The following is a 22,771-nucleotide window of genomic DNA, read 5'->3' on the forward strand; positions in this document are numbered from 1 at the left end:
CGCTTTCCTATCTTGCCCGGGGAGGGGAGGGGCAGCTACCATGGATCTCCATAGCTGGAACAGATGGCCTTTAGGGTAGCCATGTGGAACATCAGGGGAGTGAGTCAGCCTGCTAAAGCTAGGAAGGTTGACCAGTATCTGAGGAGACACCGGGTGGATGTGGCTCTTATCCAGGAGACTCATCTCACTTCATATTTTGAGTCTCGCTGGGCATCTCATTGGGGCTGCCATAGATACTTCTCCTCGTACTCCTAGGCAAGGGGCGTTGTGATATTGATTAATAAAGCTGCTAAATTCCGATGATCAATCTCGATGGCAAAGGACAATGAGGGGAGAGCCCTGTTGGTGTGTGGTGTTGGTGTGTGGTGTCTTGGGGGTGGGGGGAGCGAGGGTATCACTGGTGAACACTTATGGGCTGAATGTGGATAGTGCAAGGACCTTCGACTGGGTGATGGTATAACTGGCTGGATGTCAGGCCATTACCACTGTGTGGGGCGGGGACCTGAATACGGTGCTGGATCCTAGCATGGATAGATCTGAGGCTGTTCAGGGGTCACATGTGCTGTCTACAATCTGGTGGATATCTGGATAATGCAGAACCGGGATGCCTGCGATGATATTTTTCACTCCTGGGTACATGGCTCCAGCTTCCGGCTGATGCCTAGGTTGGTGCTGGTGGACCAGGGCTGGTTTGGTTTCCTGGTAGGAATACTACATATGGTTTACAGTGATTTTCTTGGGGTATTGTCTGCACTGGTGCCAAAGACACATGCGGTAACGGTTCTGTTGGATGCTGAAAAGGCATTTGACTCTGTTGAATGGCCCAGCCTATTCGCTGTTCTTCGGTGTCCGCCGGACCGATGGTGCAGATAGTGGTTGGGCACCAGTGATCGGAGAGCATTGAAATAAGCTGGGGGATGAGGCGGGGATACATGTTGTCCCTGCTCCTTGTCACTCTAGCGATGGAGCCTTTGGTGGCAGTCCTACGCGAGCGGCATCTCCAGCGGGGGTTACAACTGGGTCGACACAGACTGATCATTTCTATATATGCTGATGACGTGACTTTGTTTCTCAAGGGCCCTGCACTCAACTTGTTGCCCGTGATGTGTGAAGTGATCAGGTTTAGGGAATTCTCCAGGCTGAGGATAAATCATAGTAAGTCAGTGGTGTTTCCCCTTACTGACAGGACGGAGACGTTTGAGGATGATTTTGGGCTCGCTTGGGAGTCTGCCGAGGAGCGATATTTGGTGGGGTGGGGAGTGTTCTCACAGACCAGATTCTTTGTTTTTCGTGACAACTATGGGAGAGCTATTGGATCCCTCCAAGATCAGGTGACACAGTGGCAGACGCTCCCTCTTATGTTGTTGGGCCGCAACTCTTGTAAAAATGATCCTTCTTCCTCAGTTACTTTATCTATTTCTTAATGTTCTTTTGTTTTTCATCTGGCTTCTTCCTCCATTGGAGGGGCATTGTTCTTAACTGCTGGACCTGGAACGCTACTACTGGGCGGCGCAGGCACACTATTTGGTGCAATGGTATGTTATGCATTTTGTCCGTGAGCATGTTCAGGGGGAAAGGGCGCTGACTGTTCCTCACCTCTTACTCACTGTGATTCTTGGGGCCACATGGGGGCGGTTGGGTCTTTGCAAATTGTGAGGGTGACCTGTGTGGTCTGGCAGAGGTAGCGGGTAGGATTGGGATCGCTAGGTTGTACTCGCCGCTGCTTCCAGTTAGGCATGTGGCCAGGATAGGGATCAGAGGGAGCATGCGTACCTACAGTGGGTGCACACGTTGGGTATTGGCTTATTTGGCAATTTCTTTGTTGATAGCATGTTCCTCTCACTGCAGCAGGCAAAGGAGCGGGTGGGACCGCCTCCCTGGGCAAAGGATTTTATGGAACACTTGTATTGAAGCCATAATGTGAAGCTCAACAGATACATATGTCGACATGGGTGGAGGAAGCCTACCCTGGGCTATGAAGTGTAATACTGATGATATCAGTGTGGTAAAAGGAAAACTGAAACATTCGGGCCCTAACGCGTTATCAACTGCAGTCCTAAACGAAGACCAAACAGATGGGCTAGTCTACTGCATCTGTTGTTTAACAAGGTGCTTGCAGAACGTGACGTTCCAGTATCATGGCAACAGTCTGTGTTGGTACCAGTATTTAAAACAATAGATCGTCATCTACTGGAGAATTACAGACTGCTGTCGATGCTGGACATCACAGGTGAGATCTTTGCAACCTTTGGTTTAAGGGAACTGCAAGCATGTGTAGATGAGCATCAACACCTACACCCTTTCCAGACAGGCTTTCGGCCTGTCTCATGTACGATTAATAACCTAAGGCTTCTGGTTGCATTAATTTCCCAGGCTCGGAACAAGCAGGGCCCCCTCTCTATGACACCTACTTTGATTTCCATTCAGAGTTTGAACAGGTGAATCGTGATACGTTATGGAAGAAAATGAGAAGTATGGGTTGCCCTACTTGGTTATTACCAGTCATTATTGCATTACACACTAACACAACAGCCAGAATACAATTGGGCAATGGAGGGTGCTGGTAACTACAAAAAAGTGAATAGGCAAAGAAATGATTACCACGTTGGGAAGAATTGAATACAATGACACCTATCCATATCTGGGCCTAGATATGACGAATCACAAAAATGATGACTGTTTTAAAGAGATGAAGACCAGGAAAGCCACGCAATTAACTGCCATGACTTGTAAACATGCTGAGCAATACGCAGGCTATTCTATGCAAGGCACAATAGAATTGTATGAACAATGGTTTTGCCCAACAATATAGTACGGCCTAGAAGCCTTAGCAACGAGGGACTTGGGTTGGCTAAATAAGTTTGAAGGCTATTTCTGGCGCAATATTCTGGGTCTACCAAAGTCTGCTCCAATGGAATATTTGCGTTTGGAACTTGACATGATCGCACTTACAGGCCTAGCATTGAAAAAAAGAGGGGAAGTCTTTCTCAAATCGAGAATTACGCCCAAATGTCCGTTGTTGGTGGGAATTAAGAGAGGGAGACACTTGTCAAGGGTTATCATTTCTTGAAGATAAATAATGTACTCTTTGACAATATAGAGTGGACACTACATTTTGCAAGAGGCACGAGTCTGGATGCCCTTAAGTGGGCTTTTTTCTAAAAGATTAAATAGATGGGACTGGGGAAATAATTATGACAATTTCTCCAAACTACGTGGTTATGAGGCCACAGCTATGGTTACTCATTTTTATAAGAAACCCCAGCCCTATCTATTGTAGTGCCCTCATCTGGCGGTCTGTAAATTTCATCTCATGCTCTGGATAACCAATTGCCTTTAGCAGCAATTTGTGGTGCTAGGTGGCAGATACCTCTGGAGGAAAGAGCTTGCCGAATATGCAGGCTTCCTGGTAAAATTAAGACCGCAAGACACGTGCTCACAGAGTGCACAAAATAAGCTACCCATTATGGAAATATTTTAGGCAATTTGGTCAATGAGTATGATTCAATTAAAACACAAGATTTTTGGAACTAAATACGGAGTCTACCTCAACAAACATAGCACTATTGCCTTTGGAAGTACATTATGAAATGCCTTCAATCTTACTAACAATGTACTATTAATCATTGATTACTGCTCCTTGTGTATGATTTTATTGGAAAGCATTCTGATTGACTTTATCACTTTTGGATCCACATTATGCAATGCCTCCAATTTTGTCAAGAATCTACAATTAATAATTGATTACTGCTCTGTGTGTATGATGTTACTGGATAGTACATTGATTGACTGTTTTAAAGTCACTTTTATATTCGTCTTTTACTGAGTATTTGTTAAAACCTTTTTTAATGTTTGCAAATTTGTGAAACGTTTGCAATGAACTAAAACACAATACATAAATATTTATGCCCAGCAAATGAAACATTTACCAGAAGCCTTTACATTAAACAGTCTTTGATACAAAGTAAAGTGCCTTTACTGAATGTTTAGCAGAGCTCTGGGGAGAGAGAGCTTTAGCTTCCTCTGGGAGGGTTAAAAAGTTCTACATTTGAAGTGGATATTCAGTTAAGGGGTTCGGGACAGAAGCGACATATTAAAAGGAAACTTTCTTTGGAAATTTCAATTGAAAACCATACCAGGATAAATGCGGGCATAATATTGTTACATTTCAAAGAAGTACTATATGCATTGTCCTTGCATCAGTAAAAGACATAGGAAAAAAGACCTTTCCGGGGAACACACTTTATACACTATATATGCTCTGGCCAGCACGCTATTTTCCAAACATATAGAAATTCACTTTTTAAATAAGTGTGAAAATATTTTGGACCGATCCGTGAGTTTTGGTAACATGCATATATCCGAGATGAGCATTTAACCCACTGAGCTCTGTCATTGGCTATGCTGATGATATAAGAAAATCAGGCATTTCATAAACCTACACCACTATCTGTGTTCTATTTTTTGTTTCCCTACTCTTGCCACATCAAAGAAAAAAGCCACATCCAAGTCAATAATTCATCATTGCCCATTTACATTCTTTGCAGACTGCAAGCACGACTGTCAGTGACTCATCACACAGAAAGGACTACCTGTAGCCCTTCTCCCGTTTTCACGGCAGCCATTTTGTTGGTTTACTTTTTTTTACTATTTACAATGGCCACCATGGAAAGGGAGAACAGACTTCATTTGCTCTTCCTTGGCGGGCCTTTTTTTGTCTTTTTTTCCAGTTGTAAAACGCCAGAGCAGTAATACCCTCCCTGCTTGTGGATTATTGCTTAAATAGCAGCCAGCATGCCATGTCAAGTAAATGCATTGTGACTATGATGGGGGCTGTTGGGTGTGAATAGGTAATCACCCCCTTCCTCCCTAAGGGTTCACTTAGCATCGATACCGAAACTGCACGTGACTGTCACTTGAAGAATTTCATTGGCGCTGAATATACTTTATCAACAACTTTCACGAACAGTGTGACATAGGAGTAGCGTGAGATGTTTCTTGAAAAGCAAGAGTGCCCGTTAATTTTAGAATTCTGTATATCACTTAAAAAAGTTGACATCTAATATTCGAGTATATGTTTCTTTTTCTGAAATAAAAAAATTGAATCAAAGTAAATTGACCTTTTGGCTGCTGGGGTCAAAGACAACGCCAGTGCCAGTGGTTAAACAAGTTGGCTCTAAGCTGGCTGAGACTTTGTGGGGGTGGCAGCGTGAGGGTTGAGAACAGAACTTTTGGATCTTCAAGACCCCGACCCCACCACTTAGTGTGCAAACTCATCCACACTTGTCCTTTAGTTAATGACTGTCCACAGGGCAATCAAAGAGTTAAATACTGATTAGTGTATGTCTAGTAGAATCCAAAACATTGTAATGGGCTTCGAATTTATTTAGGAAATGTATAGAGAGCACACCCAGCCCTAAGGAACAGCATTTCACTATACAAGGTTTAGGGATACGTAGACGTGTGTACATTTACACTGTGGGCCTCATTACGACCCTGGTGGTATGGATTTAACGGCGCCGGTAAAGGTGCCGGCGCTGTTAAACCCATGCCGCCTCATTACGAGGTTCCCTCGCGGGACCCGCTCTGGACGTCTGCTCAGATCAGACGTCCTTGGCGGGTTCCGCGAGGGGACCAGCATGCTAACAACGGGCCTGTTTCTAACGGGCCTGTTGTAAGCATCATCCCCATTCCCATTGAGCTCTATGGGGGCTCGAATGGGAATGGGGATGGTCCTGGTTCCCTGAATGGGGAAATACCGGGCCCTCCTAAGTCAGAATGGCCCGGTATTTCCCCATTCAGGGAACCCGGACCCGAGTTTGGAGGCAGCCATGCCCTTATTAAGGCCCTGTATGTTCTCTAAAGAAGTACTGTGAGGTCGCCAACATGGAAGAAATCCTGCTGTACAAGACTCAGGGCCTGACTCTGATGTGGGTGTAACGTACCGAAACGGTCGGGAAAGCCTTAACAACCTTTTCGGGACTATGTGTGGCGGTTTCTAGGATGGGTGGTTAACCAACCTATCAACCGCCACATTCGGTACCTAACATTTTATATAGGTATTCTTGTAGCTCTCTGAATTAACTTGGTACCTGAAGTAACACCCAGACCAGCAGGTAAGTTATCTGTAGGTTTTATTGTTAAGTAAATGCCAGGAAGACACCGGCACGTCCCTTCATGCCAGCATAGACCTCCAACTGTAACTCTTAGAACAGCACTTCAGAACATTACACCTCAACACGCCACACTCACTGACATCATCACATTCCACCATCAGTGATGTCACCCACACTACGAAACACATTACAATACTTCTTCCTCCTTACATTTCTTGAAATAGAAGGATCTAGCAACTAAAACCTTCACCCAACAAATCCGTGTGGCCAGCAGGTAAATGCACCAACGAACCAAACTCCACAAAAGCTGACCACTTGGAGCTTGCGCACAACCTCAAAGACCATACATTAATTGACAAGACGCCAACCAAATTGTAACCAGCACTAACAGAAACTGCGCCTCAAATAACACTAAAACCACGGCACAAGCATAACCCTATGTGGCACCCCACGAATAAACACCCTAGCTGTGGCTACAAACAAATGGACAAAAAAGAACCATAACCGTGCCAAAAAGGAATACATCAAACTCCACTCCTTCCCCACAAAACACAAACAATGAGGAACCCACCAAAGTAGAATAAGGGCTAACTCCTCCCTTAAAACCTGACTGGAATACACTTGAGAAACAAAAATAATAAACTATGCACTCCACCTGTTCCAAGCTGACCCTTGAAACCTAGAACCTGCCATGCCCCAGCATTCCCCAAATTACATACCTAACACGCCAAATCATCCGTGCACCAACAACCTTCCACCCTAGTCTGCACCCTAGGGCACCAGGGCTGCCACCCCCAGGCACAATCCCAGCTCACCAAGAGCAACAACAAGCACACCATCCCAACATCAGTCCACAACAGCACCCATACAGAGCACACCTAACACACAAGAACACCATAGGAAAACACAGTCCTAAACTAAACTGTGCCAAAACACACTTATTAAGCCACCACACTATGAGACCCAAGTCCCAGCCAACTGCCCGTGCCAGTACACTAACACACACCTAGGACCCCTAGTCCAGCCAAACTGCACCACCGCAGCACACCAACACCACAACTCAGGACCCCTAGTCCTTGCCCAACTGCACCACCGCAGCACACCAACACCACAACTCAGGACCCCTAGTCCTTGCCAAACTGCACCACCACAGCGCACCAACACTACCAGTAAGGACCCCAGGTCCATGCCAACTGCACCACCGCAGCACACCAACACTACAACTCACGACACCAAGTCCTAGCCAAACTGCACATGCAGCAACACACCAACACAACTCAGGACCCCAGGACCTAGCCAAACTGCACTTGCAGCACCACATAACTAACCTATGGGACCCCTAGACCTAACCTAGGCAACCATTAACATACCCATATACAACACAACGCGGGACCAAATTGCACCCCCTGAAAGCATTGCCCAATTCCTTCAGTCACTTGCTGCAGCCTCCACACAGAAGACGGGGAGCACAAAGCAACACAAGGAATAGAACCATCATATTACATTTACCAGCTGTTAGGGTTGGCTCTTATACTTGCATGTGTGCTGAGCCAGGATTGATGTCACCATCAGAATGTAGGCTGTGAGTCTGGAGTGTGAGATTAGAATGAATGGGTTCTAACCCAGGCAGTTCGATTATGTGAGCCTGGGAGGTGGGAGCCAGTGGGCTCCTGTCCCTTTCCTCTTTATCTCCTAATGACTTGTTGACATCTGATCCTGTAACCTAAGAAGCTAATAAAGTAACCACTATGCGTACCTGGCCTGAGTATCCTGAGTGTCCCTTGGAGTGAACCCTATGACCAAGAGCCGGTCATAACAATTGGCGACAAGGATGGTCCAAGGTATGGTGAAGGAGGACCTTGGAGTGGACACCAAGTGAAGCAAAAGGAGATACAGGTACCTGTGTGATGTCATGTGAGAGAGGAGAAGAGACTCTGCTGCGGGGGGTGCAGGCAAGAGGACAAGTGAATGAAAGGAGAGAGGGAGAGCCCACCGCCCCCCATAGACTGTTTGCGCCCACCACCCAGGGCTGTTTGAGCCAGTCCACCAGGGCTGGAAGGGGCAGCCTGTCAGAGGAGACCCCTGGGAAGAAGGAAGAGTGCCCTGTTTGAGGCCAGGAGTCATTAGAGGCTGTCCAAGAGTCTGGAGAAATGGAAAGCACCCAGGGCTGGAAGGGACAGCCTGTCAGAGGAGACCCCTGGGAAGAAGGGAGAGTGCCCTGTTTGAGGCCAGGAGTCATTAGAGGCTGTCCAAGAGTCTGGAGAAATGGAAAGCACCCAGGGCTGTTGGAGTCAGCCACCATGTACTGCTTTAGTCAGCCACCAGGGCTGTTGCAGGCGGCCACCCAGGGGTGTCAGAAGCATCCTGCCCCATGGAGCCTGGGGCAAGGATGGCCTGTTGGAGTCTGCCAGGAACAGGCCCCCTGGTACATGAGGAGACATTGGCAGGGTTGTATTAGGCTGCCCAAGTGTGCCACCATTTCCTGAGTGACTATGCCAGCATTATTTAAACAGGGGAAGTGTAATTTCCATGCCAAGTAAGCGTAATTGTGCCTTTTTATGCACCTGGAAGGCTAAAGGTTTTAATGAGTATAGACGCTATGCTGATTTGGTCTGAAGTGGGGACCACGCAATGAGAAAACGGTTACTGTTTGGGTTTGGGTATGATAGTAGTTTTTGGGGATGATTAGTTTATGCTTGCAGAAGAAATTTTGGAGTTTCATTTAACAGTAAAATGTCATAATGGATTGAGCAACGATGTGGCAAGCAGTGACTGAAGAGTACTGTTGTGCACTAGTAGTGAATTAACAGTAGTGAGAATGATGTTGCACTGAGAAGAGGAGATGCATTTATTTTAGATGTAACCATTTTGAGGCATTGCAGGTTGGTTTTAGAGTTGGCCCCAGTTGGCAACATGGACGTTTAGGTCTCATTTAAAGTCGGTTTCCACATTTGTGTTGTGACAGGGGTTGTGTGTGAGTGGCACATTTGAGGTTGATTGAGGTGGACAATCAAAGGGTGTTGATCCTATTATGCTTAGTATAACGTTGTGAGGCATTTTAGCATATTAGGTTGCCTGTTTAATGGCGACATGGACTTTTAGAAAATGTGACTTGGATGTACTATGTTTCAATGTTCTGATCATCCTAACACTATGTTTTGCTTGTGTGTGTGTGGTGTGAGATTTGTGATCTTAAAGCACAATAAGAGTGATGTTGGTCATTAATGGTTACCACAATCTTTGAGTCATTTCAGCATTTAGAGTTGACCATGCTTTGGCAACATGGACTTTTAGGAAATGAGATCTGCAATTTATAATGTGATTATTGATATGTCATTGCAATGCTTACTATAACCATTTTTGAGGCATTGTAGGCGTGATGTTCTGTTTGTGCGTGTATGGATGTGCAACCCATGATGACTGCTAGAGTGACTGCAGCGCTCCTTAGCAGTTAACATTCTATGTGGGGGTTGTCTGTATTTTGAACATCCTGTGGTTGTGTGTGTGTTGTAGCAGTATGTGAATGTTTTAGTGTTGGTGCATGACCAGTGTTGGGTTTTGAAATCTTTTTTTTTTTTTTTTTTGGAATATGTTTTAATTGATGTACATGACCAGGGTTGGTCAGGGGACTCTGCGGAGTTGGAGGTGTTTGGTGTTTTGAGGCCCTGTGGGGTTAGTGATGTTACTAGTGGTAGGCTAGTATAGAAGCTAGTTGGAACTTTGATTAATTGGTTAGTGACTCTGAGGGGTCCAGAGGTACCTAGTAGGAGACTAGTACCATAAGCTTTGCAAAGCTGTGTTTTTGTGATGATTGGTGGCTCTGAGGAGTTCACATGAAACCTAGTGAAGCTTTTATGTTGTTTTGGATTGTGGCTCTGCAGAGCAGTCCAGAGGCATCTAGCAGGGGACTAGTGCCTGAAGCTGTGTGAAGCTTCTATGTTGTTTTTGAAGGTGTCTAGCTCTGCGGAGTTTACTTGAAGCTGTGTGAAGCTTTGATGTTTTTGGTGACCCTGGAGTTGTTAAGGTCCAGGGATTGCTTGGAATTCTGGAGATGCAAGTTACATTGCATTTAGTGTTTTCTTTTAACTTTAGGTGACTTTTGGAATTGTTCTTGAGTCCGCTCTTGATTAATTTCAGAAGCCTGGCAACGTTTCATCTGCAGCTGTGTTCACTTTGGGGTGTTTATTTGGTTTTGAAGGGCTCATTTGTCTGGCCAACATTTGTAGCGTTATGTTGGTGGTGGTTGTTTAGTGACAGCTGGTTGCGTTTCTTTATTGGTGTGATGAGGTGAGTGACTGGTGATTAGGTGTGTCTGTGTTGCTTGAATTTTGGAATGGATTTGACAGCGCATGAGTTGTGACTGTGGTTTCTTGGTGACCCAGGTAGATTGTTGGGTTGTTAGTAAGTATCTTGCGCAGTTATGACAGTACCTGGTTTTTCCCGGTTTTGGGAGTTAGTACTTGGAAGTGGCAGTCCGAGGTTCCTTTGTGGCCGAGAGGAACGGAAGGAGCTTTGTGTTTGGTTGGTCTTGGTAGTGTTGTGGTTTGTTTGCCGAGGTGGGCGGTTAGTGCTCGAAAGTGGCAGTTCGAGGTTCCATTGTGGCAGGCGGAAACGGAAGGTGATTTGTGATGTTTTGATTGGTTAGGAATGTTAGTTGTGGCGGCTGGGACTGTCATAGGATGTTAGTTACGCCTGTTTGTTCAATCTCTGGGGTTAGCGGAACTCTGCTGAGAGTGAGGTGTGTCTTGCTGTTGTGAAAGTGTGTGTTGTTCTTTATGCAAGAGGAGGAGGTGTTAGGGTTGCTTTTTCTAAGTGTGTGTTTGAGGTGTGTTTGTTTGTTGTAGGAAAGGAGGTGTTAGGGTTGGCTCTTATACTTGCATGTGTGCTGAGCCAGGATTGATGTCACCATCAGAATGTAGGCTGTGAGTCTGGAGTGTGAGATTAGAATGTTTGGGGTTGAATGGGTTCTAACCCAGGCAGTTAGATTATGTGAGCCTGGGTGGTGGGAGCCAGTGGGCTCCTGTCCCTTTCCTCTTTATCTCCTAATGACTTGTTGACATCTGATCCTGTAACCTAAGAAGCTAATAAAGTAACCACTATGCGTACCTGGCCTGTGTATCCTGAGTGTCCCTTGGAGTGAACCCTATGACCAAGAGCCGGTCATAACACCAGCCCACCCGCAAGTCTTTTGTGGGTCAACCTTCCACAAGTCCAATCCCACCCCCGAGTCCAAGTCAGAAAGAAATTTGGGCCATCCTGCAAAAGAAATCATGTTACCATAAGAACAAAATGACAGTAAAATTTCAACGGCACAATACTAGAACCCGCCACCCATGAGTCCAAAACCCACATTAGAAGTCCACCTGCAAGAAAAATACATTACTAATGGCACATTGCAACATGTTCAATTCAAAATATAATTTGATTGAAATCACATCTGGGCCACAACCAGAACACACACATCCTCTCTGGCCCATTACACCATTTAGATACCAGAAGCGCAAACCAGTTTACACACACGGACCACAACACCACACGCCATTCATACTGACCCATTACACACATGCACCGGTGCAAAACACATACAGGCCACAACAAATACACAGAACATCATGCACAGGCTTGACACCATACTCCGGTGCAAAACACATACAGGCCACAACAAATACACAGAACATCATGCACAGGCTTGACACCATACTCTTACTACTGTCCTTGACAGACACATGTTGTCCTTGTCCTTAATAACAACATGCAGGAATCCGAACCCGACACCTCCAGGTTTACAAACTGCACACCGGAACTCCTGTAAGTCTCCAGAGAGGAACACATGCCAGCTAATCCAGAAAAACACGCAGTCCTCAGGGTATTCCTCGTCACACCCTGTAAGTAACAATCCACTAATGTGCTCCATATCGTCCTAGGAGCATCCCTGACTCCACTTGACTCCGTCGTTGAAACATCAAAATTACGCGACTCATAATCACTGGCTGCTTTAATCTGAGGAGTTTTGAAACAGTCACTACATGCACTACTCCTCACATGAGCTGGTACTATGATGTGCATGATGCCCAAGAAAGCGGGCGGCACAGGCAGCGCGTTCGCAACCTCTTCCGCGTTCCAGCTGCCCACGCTGGAACGTGCAACCTCTTCCGTGTTCCAGCACATCACGCTGGAACGCATCGTGATAGTCCCCCGACGTCATCATTTTGACAAGGGCGCCACAGGGAACGTATTCCTGCTCGCTCCCCATTCCTCACAGCTCTTCTCCCTTGTCCACTGTGCCAGGAACCGCCATGGCGGGCACTCTCCGTCCCCACTGCCTCACAGCGGATGTCCAAACACCAGACCACCTCCAACCAGCAATGTACCCGGCCCCGCTCCGCACTGCCTGAAGGCATGGAACTGCTCAACGCGGAGAGACCAGGACACACCTTCTTCACTACTTGCTGCACACCTCCAGCAGCTTCCAACGCCACCCAGCCTGCTTGGGCACAGGCTTCTGGAGCGCAGGACCCCGACTGGGGTACTTTCCCAAAGGGCACCTGCACCGCACACCGAACTGTGTGCCGACCAGCACCCTCCCTCTCCCTCTAGCAGGGGGAGGCACGATGAACTCACACCTTGAACAATCCAGGGACTTCAAGGAGGCTCCTGCAATCACAGTACCCCTTGCTATGCACACGGATATGTGCATTTCAGCTCCGCTCCCAAACACCTGGACACTCAAGCTCAGCACCACCCGGCCTGCTGAGACTCCATCCGCAGCTCAGGAAACCAAGAGCAAACATAACTGGCAACAACATGGGACGTGGGTTCATGGAGGGCGATGTTCCTGGACTGCCAGTGAAATAACTTAGTACCTGAAGTAACACCCGGACCAGCAGGTAAGTTATGTGTAGGTTTTATGGTTAAGTAAATGCCAGAAAGACACTGGCATGTCCCTTCATGCCAGCACAGACATCCAAATGTAACTCTTAGAACAGCACTTCAGAACATAACACCTCAACACTCCACACTCACTGACATCACCATATTCCACATCAGTGATGTCACCCACACTTAGAAACACATTACAACACACTCTGCCACTTTATAATGTGCTTTAAAGTGGAACACATATACGGAACCCTTATGAAAAAAAAGAGACAATGGCACGTTACATACAATCTGGCATTGATACAAGAAAAAATACATGGTAGAGCACATGACAAGGGTTCACAACAGGGCACTGAGCAGAGTGATTACTGCATACAAATGACATCAGTGAAGAATGCACACAATCGGAGCAGTGTTTGGCATTAACTATGTCTAAGACAACAAACGAGTGACATACAACCGTACCAAAGATCTCTGTGACAATAAAACCCAGATGCAGATGACACTAGAAGAGGACCTAACGGTGAGCTTCAGTTACCCGTGACTGTCACTTTGAAAATCCCCGACTGCCGTGTTCTCGCCAGCAGTTTCGTAAAATAACAATTTTGTCGTTATTTCACGAAAGTGCTGCCAAGATGTTCCAGGCGGATTGTAGGCGGTGCACTGTCGTGCACTCCAAGGATACCCGGGCCCACAAGAATAGTGGTGGAGCCTGGGCATCAGATTTGGCACAGTGAAGCGCGCTCTTTATCACGCTCACTGGGCCAACATAAGAACTGGGCCCTCAGTAACCACACAGTGCTGGAAATGGAAAAACAATGATTAGGGTTCTACGTGGAGGGTGGTGCATGGGGCGAGGTGAAAGAAGTTACCTGGAACATGCACACATCACTTAATAAATCAACTCAAGAATATATAAATCAGTCTAGTAATATGTTGAGTAAAAAGAGTTTTATTTTACTTGCATTTCACCCTCCTGAATGGTATCCTACATTTACCACCAAACTAAGTCATGTAAGCCTAAAAAAGCCTCTGTTTTACAACTGTACTATCAAGACTGAAAGAAACACAGTGAAAGAAAATGCATCATATGATCACCTGCTTGTAGCCATGGTTTCTCATAGTATTCATTTTATGTGGCCCTCCCTTTTTTTATCACCCACTATTTACACCTAAGGGACATGCCACAGACCACACACAGACTGCAGCCACTCCCACTGCCCACCAACTGATGTACCTGCAGCAATCAAACTCGTGCTTAAATGCAAACAAAAATGAAGACAAACTAGACTAGACCTTTCTGAGCATGGAAGTTAAGCCTCCACAGAGTTGGGAATACTGAGTGACAATTTTTCCCAGATTCCAAAACCAAGGAAATCCAGCCCACTTCCAGCACTGAAAGCACAAACAGATTGTCAGGGTGGAAGGTACAGGCCAATGAGAGGGGAACTTTGAAAATGATGCCTTTAAGAAGGCAATTCAAGGGAGTGGACTAGAGACAGATGATGCAGGTGTGGGTTATGGCGCATCAGACCTGGGATGGGTGCAGGTATTACAAGCATAGGAGCGCTCTTCACTTCTTTCCTGAACTAGAGGGTATGGAAACTCAACTGTTTCACAGTGATGCCTCGGGCATCAGTGGGGTACAGGGGAACCCTGCGTCGTCGTGTAAAATCTGGGGAGTGGGGTAGAGTAGGTCTTAGCAGGAGTGAGGAAAGCGTTTGAGTGAACCATTATAACCTGGAAGGGAGAGGCTTGGCAGTGTGGTGGGATTCCCAGATGAGAGCTGCACGAGTACTTCCGGGTTAAATGCGGGCCTGGACGAGGTATTGCACCTTTGCCTCACCTTTGCACATTCTTCATCACAAAGAACGTTTTATACCTGTCCTCCGGGTGAGTGAAGAGGTTTGCTGTGCATTCCTTTCCCAGGTCCTGTGTTGGCTCCATCCAGCTCTCTGCCACCACCATCTGCTGCCATAGAAACTCCGCGCCTACTACCACACCTACCGCTCGGACCCACCAGCAAAGCAATCAAGGCTCTGGAGCAGATACAGATGTACCTACATCTCCTGGGACTCCAGCGAATATACTCAAAAGTTAGCTGCATTGAAGAAATGCAAAACACACACTCACCAGTGCAACACACACACACACACAATGCCATAGACGCCCCCCTCATTAAATTGTCCCAATGAAATTTCACAAAGCCCCATGTTGAGTTCTTTGTCTATTCAAATGTGCTGCCAAAACCAATTTGTTCCTGAACGCAGTGGATAAGTTGGCGAGGCCAGGAATTCAGAGGCAAAACTAGGGACCTTTCTTTGAAACTACTGACTGGAAACAGAGGGTAAGCCGTCGACGTGACAATGTTTCATTTTTCTTCTCCAGGCTGCTACTTTTTGGAGCCAGAATGAGAATTTTCATTTGTTGGGAGGCACTTGCAGTGTATTGTTTATAGTGCTTTTCCACAGAGCCGCAAACATGGGAGAAGAGTTTGGACCTTATAACAAGTTTAGTGGTATATCTGCAGTAAATCTGCTGAGATACCACCACATGAATTTACCGTTACCACCACTTGGTCTGGTGGAATTACTGCCGGGTTACAAGTGGCGGTCGGCGATGAAACATTTATTGGAGTCCATAGGACCCCATGTGGATTTCAGCAGAATTACCACCAGCGGTAATTCTGCTAATTTGGACTTTTTGGGCTGTAAAGCGCAGGAATTACCTCCAGCATTCTGTTAGTTTCTGTCATGTGGTAATGCAGAGATAATGCAGTGGTACCACTGCATTACCACAATTTTTGTCCACACCACCAAACTCGTAATGAGGCCCGATATTGACACTAAGTCAGAGTAAGAGGAGGAGGCTGGAGTAGACACTTAAAGTCAGTAAGCGAGACAGAAAAACACAGAAGAAGAGGAAAAGACGCACATAATAAGATTGGAAAGGACATCATGGTCACTATGCAGATGTGGGTTGATAATGAGACCCAAAGGAAGGATCAGACAAAATGCCAATGATGGCAGATGGAATTTGAAGAAGAAACGTAGGGAGGAGTCAAGCCATGATGCCATTTATACACTGCACTGAAGTGAAACTGAAACTGAAAGAAACTGATCAACAGCAGGGCAAGGGGATCGATCACACAAATACAGAGCTGATCTGGCATCACATGTCTCCCCGGACCACGGACCCGGCCTGCCTTGGCCCCAGTGGCTCTTTTCAGAGTCAAACCGGGACATTTCTTCCTTCGGCACCCTCATTGACAAGAGGGTGCCAGATGGGAAAGTTGCCTCGCTGGCAGGACAATGAGGATGCTCAGCGGGCCGGGGCCGTGTTCCTGCTCAGCACCCTCACTGTCCTGGCAGCCAGGGCCGGCCCGGGGATGCATGGGCAGTCTGTGTGGCTGACCAGGGCCCCCCAGGCACCAGCTGCCTGCTTCCAGCAGATAAAGAAATCTTTTCTAGGGAGTAGTTCTAGTGAGGCGACGTGTCACCTCTCAATCTCCTGCTGCAACGCGCTCTAGACAAATACCCCCCTCCCAGCGGCCCATCAGACCGCGCCGACACCGTAAATACTGCTCATCACTTTCTTTCTTCAAGCAGGGCATGTAAAGTGTAAGTGATTTACAAGTGATGGCCCTTTAAAGAGACCATTGTTTTGGGTAAAACTTTGTTACTGAACTGCAAAGGGACATTTTTATTTTGAAAGCACACTATCTGCCTAAACATATGCCCTCCTCCAGGAAAATTAAACACCCCCCCCAAACCGGTTTAAATTATCTGCCTTATTTTCACATGCTCATATTTATCACACCAACAAGTTTTATTTTAGGTAGAATGTAACATGCTCCTCACATTATATATGAAACATGCCTTTGTCAAACATCGAATCACAAATAGGTAACCTTTTCAAACATTACATTCTGTTATGAGTCTTTAAGTTTTCAAAGTACATTTTTAAAATCAACAGGCCATTTTCTTTCTTCTGAACTGCATTCTGGTAGATGTGGTCTTTCATTCAAGGCAGGGGGTGGGGGATAATGCCACATTTAAAAACATTTTGCCTAGCATATTACTATAAGGATTTGTATATGTGTGTGAGTACTTTACTATGGTTTGTGGACTTTGAGTTATCTTTATGAAACAGAGTATTGTTGAAAGCAAAAGGTGGGGGTGAGAGAGGAAAGGATGAAGGGGCAAGTGAATATTGATTATTTACCCAGGCTGTGGCAAGAGAATGTGCAATCCTGGAGACTGGAGCAGTTATTTTTCCCTGATTGTGGCCATGTGTTGCTTTTCAGGGAACAAGGAAGGATACATGTGGGTTGACAGCGTCTCTTTTTTCAAAGGGCAGATGCAACACCCGTTGGGTGTTTTTGCGGCAGCCAGGCTTGCTCAAGTTGTTGGCTTCCAGGATTTCACCCAGGTTGTCATGTTCCCAGTGTTGACACTTAGCCACAAAACCACATAAAATTGTGGCAAAGCACTACATTTGTATATATGTCTTTAAGATATGTTCACTTACTGTACTTATTCATGGGTGCCAGCTTTTGATTTTCACTATGGGCGCAGAAGTTCCCACACCCAGTAAAGTGAGAGAACCATACTCATCCTCAGGTCAAAACGGTTTATAGTGATTATTTCGAATGTCACTTTTTCCAATGCCATTTTGTCGAACCAAAAATGCTGGAAAATTAATTCGAATGTTTTTTTTTTTTTTTTTTTTTTTTTTTTTTTTAAATGGAGGGGTTTCCCCCCAACCCTCCATTTTTTATTTACACTTTTTTTTACCAGCTAAACAAAACAAAAAAAATATATATACTTTCGAAAACAAAAATGTAGGCACATTTTTTTCTGACGAAATGGCATTCGAAAAAAGGTTTGACTATTTAACTGGATACCGGTCAAAATAACACATTGTACAGCACATTTTGGAGCAGGGGGCAGGCAAGCAAGCAGAGCTCACCAAATTGCCACAGAATCTGCAAATATTGTAACATTTCAAGGGGTTACTTTGCATGGAGGGATAAAAAGGTTGATATAGAAATCAACAGACAGCAATTTTTCCGAATTCTGGCAAATGCCATGCAAAATAGACTCCTTAGCACACCCTCATCACGTGTAATCTGTACCCCAGCGCTTGCAGCTTGCCTTCACAGCTCATCAGATGATGGGACCTCAAATCAATTTTAAAGTGGCAATGATAGCATATTTTGGGTGCACCACTGCCATTGAAGTGATTGAAAGTGGAATTGATGTACAGCGTGGAGTTTGGAAAGAAGCAGCATGAAAGAAATTGCAACACTTTTTAACTTTTATTTTGAACATTTCCTTTGAGCGGAGTTAAACTGCCAGCTCTGCCCCTCTAAATTCTGGCTGCTCAGAACTCTGCCTCCTCAGAAACCCACCTCCCCAGAACCCCGCCTCCGCAGAACCCCGCCTCCTTACAACTCCACCCACCCTTAAAAATCCACCCCCACCGCGGCCCTTGTACGATCCCCTTTCCATTTTTTCCATTTCTACCACTTCATAAATACATTTACTACCAAGCAGTCTGGTAAAAAATATGCAGGCTTAGCACACATTCACTTGGTTCCAACAGTATAAGAGGCCCATGGAAACCATGCTACTTTTGTTAGGAGGATATTAAGTAATACTGCACGCATGCTGTCAGAAGGCCAATGATTCATTCATGGTCCACAAGAGGGCTGGCAGTTACCCCAAGTGTTATAGGGAGCTGGTAGACACAACACACATTTCTGTAATTCATTTTTGTCATTTCCCAGACTGAGCTCTCAAACCAATCAGGGATTAAAGGACAAGGCCCAGCTGAACCTGTTTTACCAAAGTCAGAACCACATACATTTTTTGGGGAAATCCGACTTCAACAAACCTCTGGTTTTAAGTTTTAATTAAGTTCATGGCATGTTCACTAGGATGAGAGTTTCTGTAAACTGGACTGAAAATGCCAGGGCCTCCCCATACATATGAAGTTTGATAGAAAGAAAGGGCAGACTCCCAAAAATGTTCACTTGAGCGAATGAGGAGGTGCCCGTGAGCATCTCAGATTTGCACCGGATACCTTTGAATGCATTCACAAAGCCCAAAACTGGAGTAAATCTAGAGAGGCCGGAGTATCTCTGAGAGGCCTCCGAGCAAAACTTTATGGCTCACATTGAAATGTGAGCATCTCAAGGATGCCCCAGTACTCTCCAGGTGTGCTCTAGATCTAAGACTTTGGAATAGGTATACGCTTGCCGGAGAAAATCAGTGGTGAGCACGAGCATCTGCTCATTTGCTCCAAATAAGGCCCAACTTGTCAACTTGCAGGACTAATGCATTCCAGTTGTTGTGGCGGGTTGATTAATATAGAAAGAAAAATTAACCATTGGTTAAAAATAAAAATACTTACAGCAGATGTATACAGTTGTTTCTCACTTTCCCCGAGTATAGGGCTGCTTTGAACACACACCTTTGCAATGGTACCTGTCTAAATGGCACTCATCTACTCATTGTTCTAGCCTGCTTGGCATGTGGCAATCTTTGTCTCAACCTGAGCGGTTAGCCTCGATTTGGCTAACCCAGATAGTTTATGTACCTGATGCTGTGAACTTTGCGCACCCTAAACAGTTAAATATTTTAAGATTGATCACGGTTATTGAGTCTAATGGAGAGATCTACATGTAAGGTCACACAGTTCAAATCTTGACAGCATGTACTCATCTCTGTATTGCCGGCGAACCAAGGAACCTGATTGGCTGTTTCCCCCGCCCCGGGTGCTAATAACACTTGTTATTGACAGTACTCTGCATATGCAAGAGTATGGCTGAAAGTGCTACACAGAAGAGCAAGTTATACTGATTATCTCTTCACTTCACACACACAGATGGAACCATGGGTGTTAGCTAATGCACACGTGCCAGTTATGCCAGTCAGATTTTCCATAGGCCGAAGGGTAGGAGCAGAGCTTGCCACATATCAGGCTGGCCTGTGAAATGATTGCAGTGCATATCAGGTTATCTTCTATGAAGGGTGAAAAAGGCTGGGGCAGAGTCAGGCAAATGTCGAGCTGGTGACTCAAAGGTCTCGAGTACTGGGTCAGAGGTTACCATTTGTCAGGCTCACCTATAAAAGTTGGTTGGGGAAGAGTCAGTCACATATCAAATCGTTTTCTTCAAAAAGTCAGTAGGGCTAGAGCATACTTTGCTATATGTCATATGTCCAACTCCCTCAGGGTTAGTCGCTTCTCCAGGCAACACGTTGGTGGTAGATCTCTTTCTTTGGCTGGGGATTCCCTCTGGAACAGCCTCCCTGCCTCCCTGAAACTCGAGGAGAACCATCTCTGGTTCCGGCAGCACCTCAAAACCTTTCTCTTTGCTTCTGCTTTTTCTTCTCCTCTCCCCTGCTGACTCCCTGGCTGAAACTGATTCTGCACTGGTTACCTGGCCACCCTCTGATTTTGGGCCAAGGTACTCTCCCCCCACCAGTCGCACCTCTGCACTGCATTCCCGACAACACCCACACTTGGGACTGTTTTCTGCATCCCCAACAGTCCCACCTCCACCTGATGCCTGCACTTATCCTTGCACTTGCCACCAACGGGCCATTTTCTACTTATTGTTATTTATTCTTTTTCCCATTTACTGCACTTTCCCCTCCCCCGCTACCCATGCACTTGCACGGTCTGAATGACACCTGGCCTAGTAGAATCATTGTCTCTGTCTCCCCTCTGTTCCCCCTCCCTTGCCTCGTCACGCCTTGAAACACTTGTGTATAGGCATGTTATCAATGCCATATCATATCATAACATGTATAAAATACATACATTATTGAATCAATAATTCAACACAACTAAATAATACAAAAATTAAACAGAACCCTGAATCACAACAAAACAACTGGTAAACCTATTGTAGAATCCAATGGACATCGATTGAAAATGATAAACCTCCACTTAGCTGCCTAAGGCTTGGCAGAAAAAAGGGGTCAACTCCTTTGAGTTTTCACCTGGCAGAGGAATGTATATATGTTCCACATATTTCGGCAGTTATACATGTAATAGCCGGTCAATAAGAGTTTTTCCACTTCTTCGTAGGTTCTTCATAGAATTTATAAATGATTATTAATCATTGCTGTATCTTTTCCAGATACGTATATACGCAGTGATATGAATTGACCAATCAGTAGATATGTGCCCCTTCAAATTCGGCTATGATTACGTTTGCCATGTTTGGGGCAAAGCCGGACCCCTTTGCTGTGCCTTAGATCTGTAATTAAAATGTATTCCTATGTCTATTGCCATGCATACTAGGGTAAATTACATTGGAACTACATGGGTCTGTTTCTTTTTTGTCAAACATTCTTAATAACCATAGTGGAATCATCCTGTGGAATACTGATAGAAAATGTTTCAACATCAGAGCCCACAAGTATCTCTGTTCCAGACATAACTGAATCTTTCTACCACATTAGTAACGGCTAAAGTATCTTATAGATTAGATTTAGTCACCTTTGCCAGGGGTTTAATAAGGTTATCTACTTTAGAATATGTAAATACATTTTCTGAGAAATAACGTTTTTCAAATTGTATTAAGAAAAAAAAATACATTTCATGACACAATAATTGTGCATTTATATTTTTGCTATTTTTCTTCTTTCTTATCCTTCTAACACACACAAACATATTTGATGAACATTTTGCACTATGCAATAATCAACAAAGATACAATCATGATCCATCATATGGCCAAAATGATCACAGCCATCCATTTGGGTCTAAAGCCTATAATCTATCCTATTTTACAATAATGTTGCCTTTTCGTCGAGAAGATAAAACATTTTCTTTATTTAAAACAAGCAGGAGAACATTGGATTCCCAAAGTATTAGCTTTTGGAGTTCACACAGCCTTTGAAATCATTTGCAGTTTAAAAAGCACACAAATTGGGACATATCTGTTATGCATTATATTAGCTGATTATTGGCAGATGTGTTCCTCACAAGGGAATCTACGCTCCCACAGATACAGAAAGCATGCTCTTCCTTCCAAAAGGTGACTTCAGAATTGTGGTGCAATCATTTGGGAAATCACACCTAGATGGTGGTGTTGCCCTGCTCAGCTTAATCCCAGACATCTCATTGCTCTCCATAACACAGACGGATGAATAAAAAACTCGTAAAAAACAACAACCACATCGTCAAAACACAATGTACATTGCCCTCACTGCACTGATCATCTTCAAGACCTGCTGAATTCCCTTTTAAGTTCATCGCAACCAAAGATAAACCCTGCATGGAAGATGCACTTTCCATCTTTAGAGGCCAAAACAGTAGCAGCATCCTGGATATCACCAGTGACGCAAAAAAAGACAAGACAAGGAAACTGGCCATCATCAGCTGTGGTCCATTGCTCTGGACTACTGCTCTCCCCAAGCAGGGTCGGACTGGGCCATGAAATTGTCTCGGGCACCAATGAAAAAATGGCCCACATTTGTAAATGGCTATTCATTCCTTTTGTGACACTGTTAGAATAGTACCCAAGGGGGAATTTTTTGATTAAAATGGGATATGAATGGTGCATTTTAAAGAATATTTATTCAGCAACACTGGTCTAAACTATTAGCTGCATAGTGAAGTAACTCATTCAACTGGCCCACGTTGGCCAAAAAATTTACCTCTTTAACCAAAGAAACTGGCCAATACCAGTATTTTGTGTTTTTGGTTCAGCCATGGGCCTATTGCCCAAGACTGTCCTCAGGCAAGGCTGGCACCCA

The 22,771-nt window shown here is 45.1% G+C and overlaps 1 protein-coding gene across 2 annotated transcripts in view; it reads right to left on the reverse strand.

The window, feature by feature from the left end:
• Positions 1–22,771, reverse strand: part of MYO7A (myosin VIIA) — a 1,239,317-nt gene that overhangs the window by 913,742 nt on the left and 302,804 nt on the right. Inside the window, exon 1 of one of the 2 annotated variants that reach the window (XM_069639997.1) lies at positions 14,878–15,077. The exons of the other annotated variant lie outside the window; for it this stretch is intronic. Within the exon in view, the coding sequence (XP_069496098.1) occupies positions 14,878–14,973 (96 nt within the window). The 5' untranslated portion in view covers positions 14,974–15,077. Of the gene's footprint in view, positions 1–14,877; positions 15,078–22,771 lie in introns of those variants that run through there. 2 annotated transcript variants of the gene reach the window in all.

The sequence above is a fragment of the Ambystoma mexicanum genome, chromosome 7q, assembly GCF_040938575.1.
Source record: "Ambystoma mexicanum isolate Mex_15411 chromosome 7q, UKY_AmexF1_1, whole genome shotgun sequence".
In the NCBI taxonomy this organism is placed as follows: domain Eukaryota; kingdom Metazoa; phylum Chordata; class Amphibia; order Caudata; family Ambystomatidae; genus Ambystoma; species Ambystoma mexicanum.